General features: G+C 36.0%; 1 protein-coding gene across 1 annotated transcript in view; it reads left to right on the top strand.

Moving 5' to 3' along the window:
* The window catches only part of NEBL (nebulette), a 109,951-nt gene that overhangs the window by 103,089 nt on the left and 5,437 nt on the right, over nt 1-1,425 (top strand). Inside the window, exon 25 of the mRNA XM_012644095.1 lies at nt 389-495. Coding sequence (XP_012499549.1) covers nt 389-495 — 107 coding nt within the window. The remainder of the gene's footprint in view (nt 1-388; nt 496-1,425) is intronic.

Here is a 1,425-nt window from a genome sequence, read left to right as displayed (position 1 = left end):
AAAAATTCTTATTTTTATTTTGGAAAATGCCTAGAAGGATTGGTCAAATGGTCAAATAAAAACACAGTTTTGTTAAGGGACTATGGGAAATTTTTATTTTGTGTTTGTTGTTTTAACATAGCATCTACAATAGAGTAATACAACTATTAATTTTTAAAATATGTTTTAATTGCATGCTAAATTGATTTTCTGTGTTTGTTCTTAATTACTGAGATTTATACTAATCCAGAGGTTGCTTATAACACTGCTACCCAAATTTCACATGACTCTTAGAATGGCATTTTGTTTCAGAAGCTTCTAGCAGAGCATGAAGTCACTTTGAGGGCTCGGGCAGAGTATTTTGAGGCTAACTTTAAGAAATCTTTTCATGTGTGTGTTTAATGTACAGCGCCTGTGCTTCCTGGAGCCTATCAGCAAAGCCATTCCCAAGGCTACGGGTACATGCACCAGACCAGTGTGTCCTCCATGAGGTCAATGCAGCATTCACCAAATCTAGTAAGTATCGAAGTCTTCCTCCTTCTCTGGTCTTCCCATTTCTCCTCAGACATATCAACATATGTGGAATAGAGTCTACTTGAACACTGGACATTTTCATGTAAAGATAAATGATGATGTGTTGCCACTTATACAGCTTTTTTGAAGGAAGCAAACAACTTACAGAGGTGAACTGTTGAGAAAGGCAGGGATTCGTAAGTGTTATATAAAACAATAAAATACACAAAGAATCTGTCAGCACAATATCCGAGTGTAACTTCATGATTAGTGTTAGCCAATTAGGATCTTTATTCAAGCCTGAAAAGTACATATATTTGATGGTCATTTGAACAAGTTCATCTTGATATTAATTAAAATGGCCACAAAAGCCAAACGTGTCTTCAAATCCCCCTGTTGGGAATCTTGAAGTACTGGTTGATTCATTCAGTGTAAAATTTGGAAGCAGTGTTCGGGATCATGTGGTTACACTTGGTTGGCATCTCATGCTGAAAATGCTTCTCCAAGCCTTGACTTAGTGCTTTAGTCTTTGCCTGAACTCTCAGAAACAGGCGACTCTTCTAAGCCGTGAGGTAACGAACTGTTCTAAAGTTCTTTGGGTCCCAGCCAATTTCCTCAGTCTATAAATGCACTTGATTTTGAGATTGTCTGATGTTAACATTAGCGAAACGCTTAACCTGAAACAAAAACAAATATAAGAAAACTCAGTTTAACTTTTCCTCATTATAGTAGGGATTTTGTTCTACGTACCTCAACATTCAGAACATTTATAAGCTAAATTTCTCCCTTGGCAATACAAAAACTTATGAAGTGAGTGTATTAGGACTATTTTTTTTTCTTTTTATTCGTCTTACATATTTTTAAGGGGAAACAAAAATTCTTAGTACTTATAAAAGTTTATTGCCAGGGGAGACCTGGACCTGTCTACCACTA

This window comes from Propithecus coquereli, unplaced genomic scaffold (assembly GCF_000956105.1).
Source record: "Propithecus coquereli isolate 6110/MARCELLA unplaced genomic scaffold, Pcoq_1.0 Scaffold103, whole genome shotgun sequence".
NCBI classification, from domain to species: Eukaryota; Metazoa; Chordata; class Mammalia; order Primates; family Indriidae; genus Propithecus; species Propithecus coquereli.
This window is presented reverse-complemented; position numbering and strand designations above follow the sequence as displayed.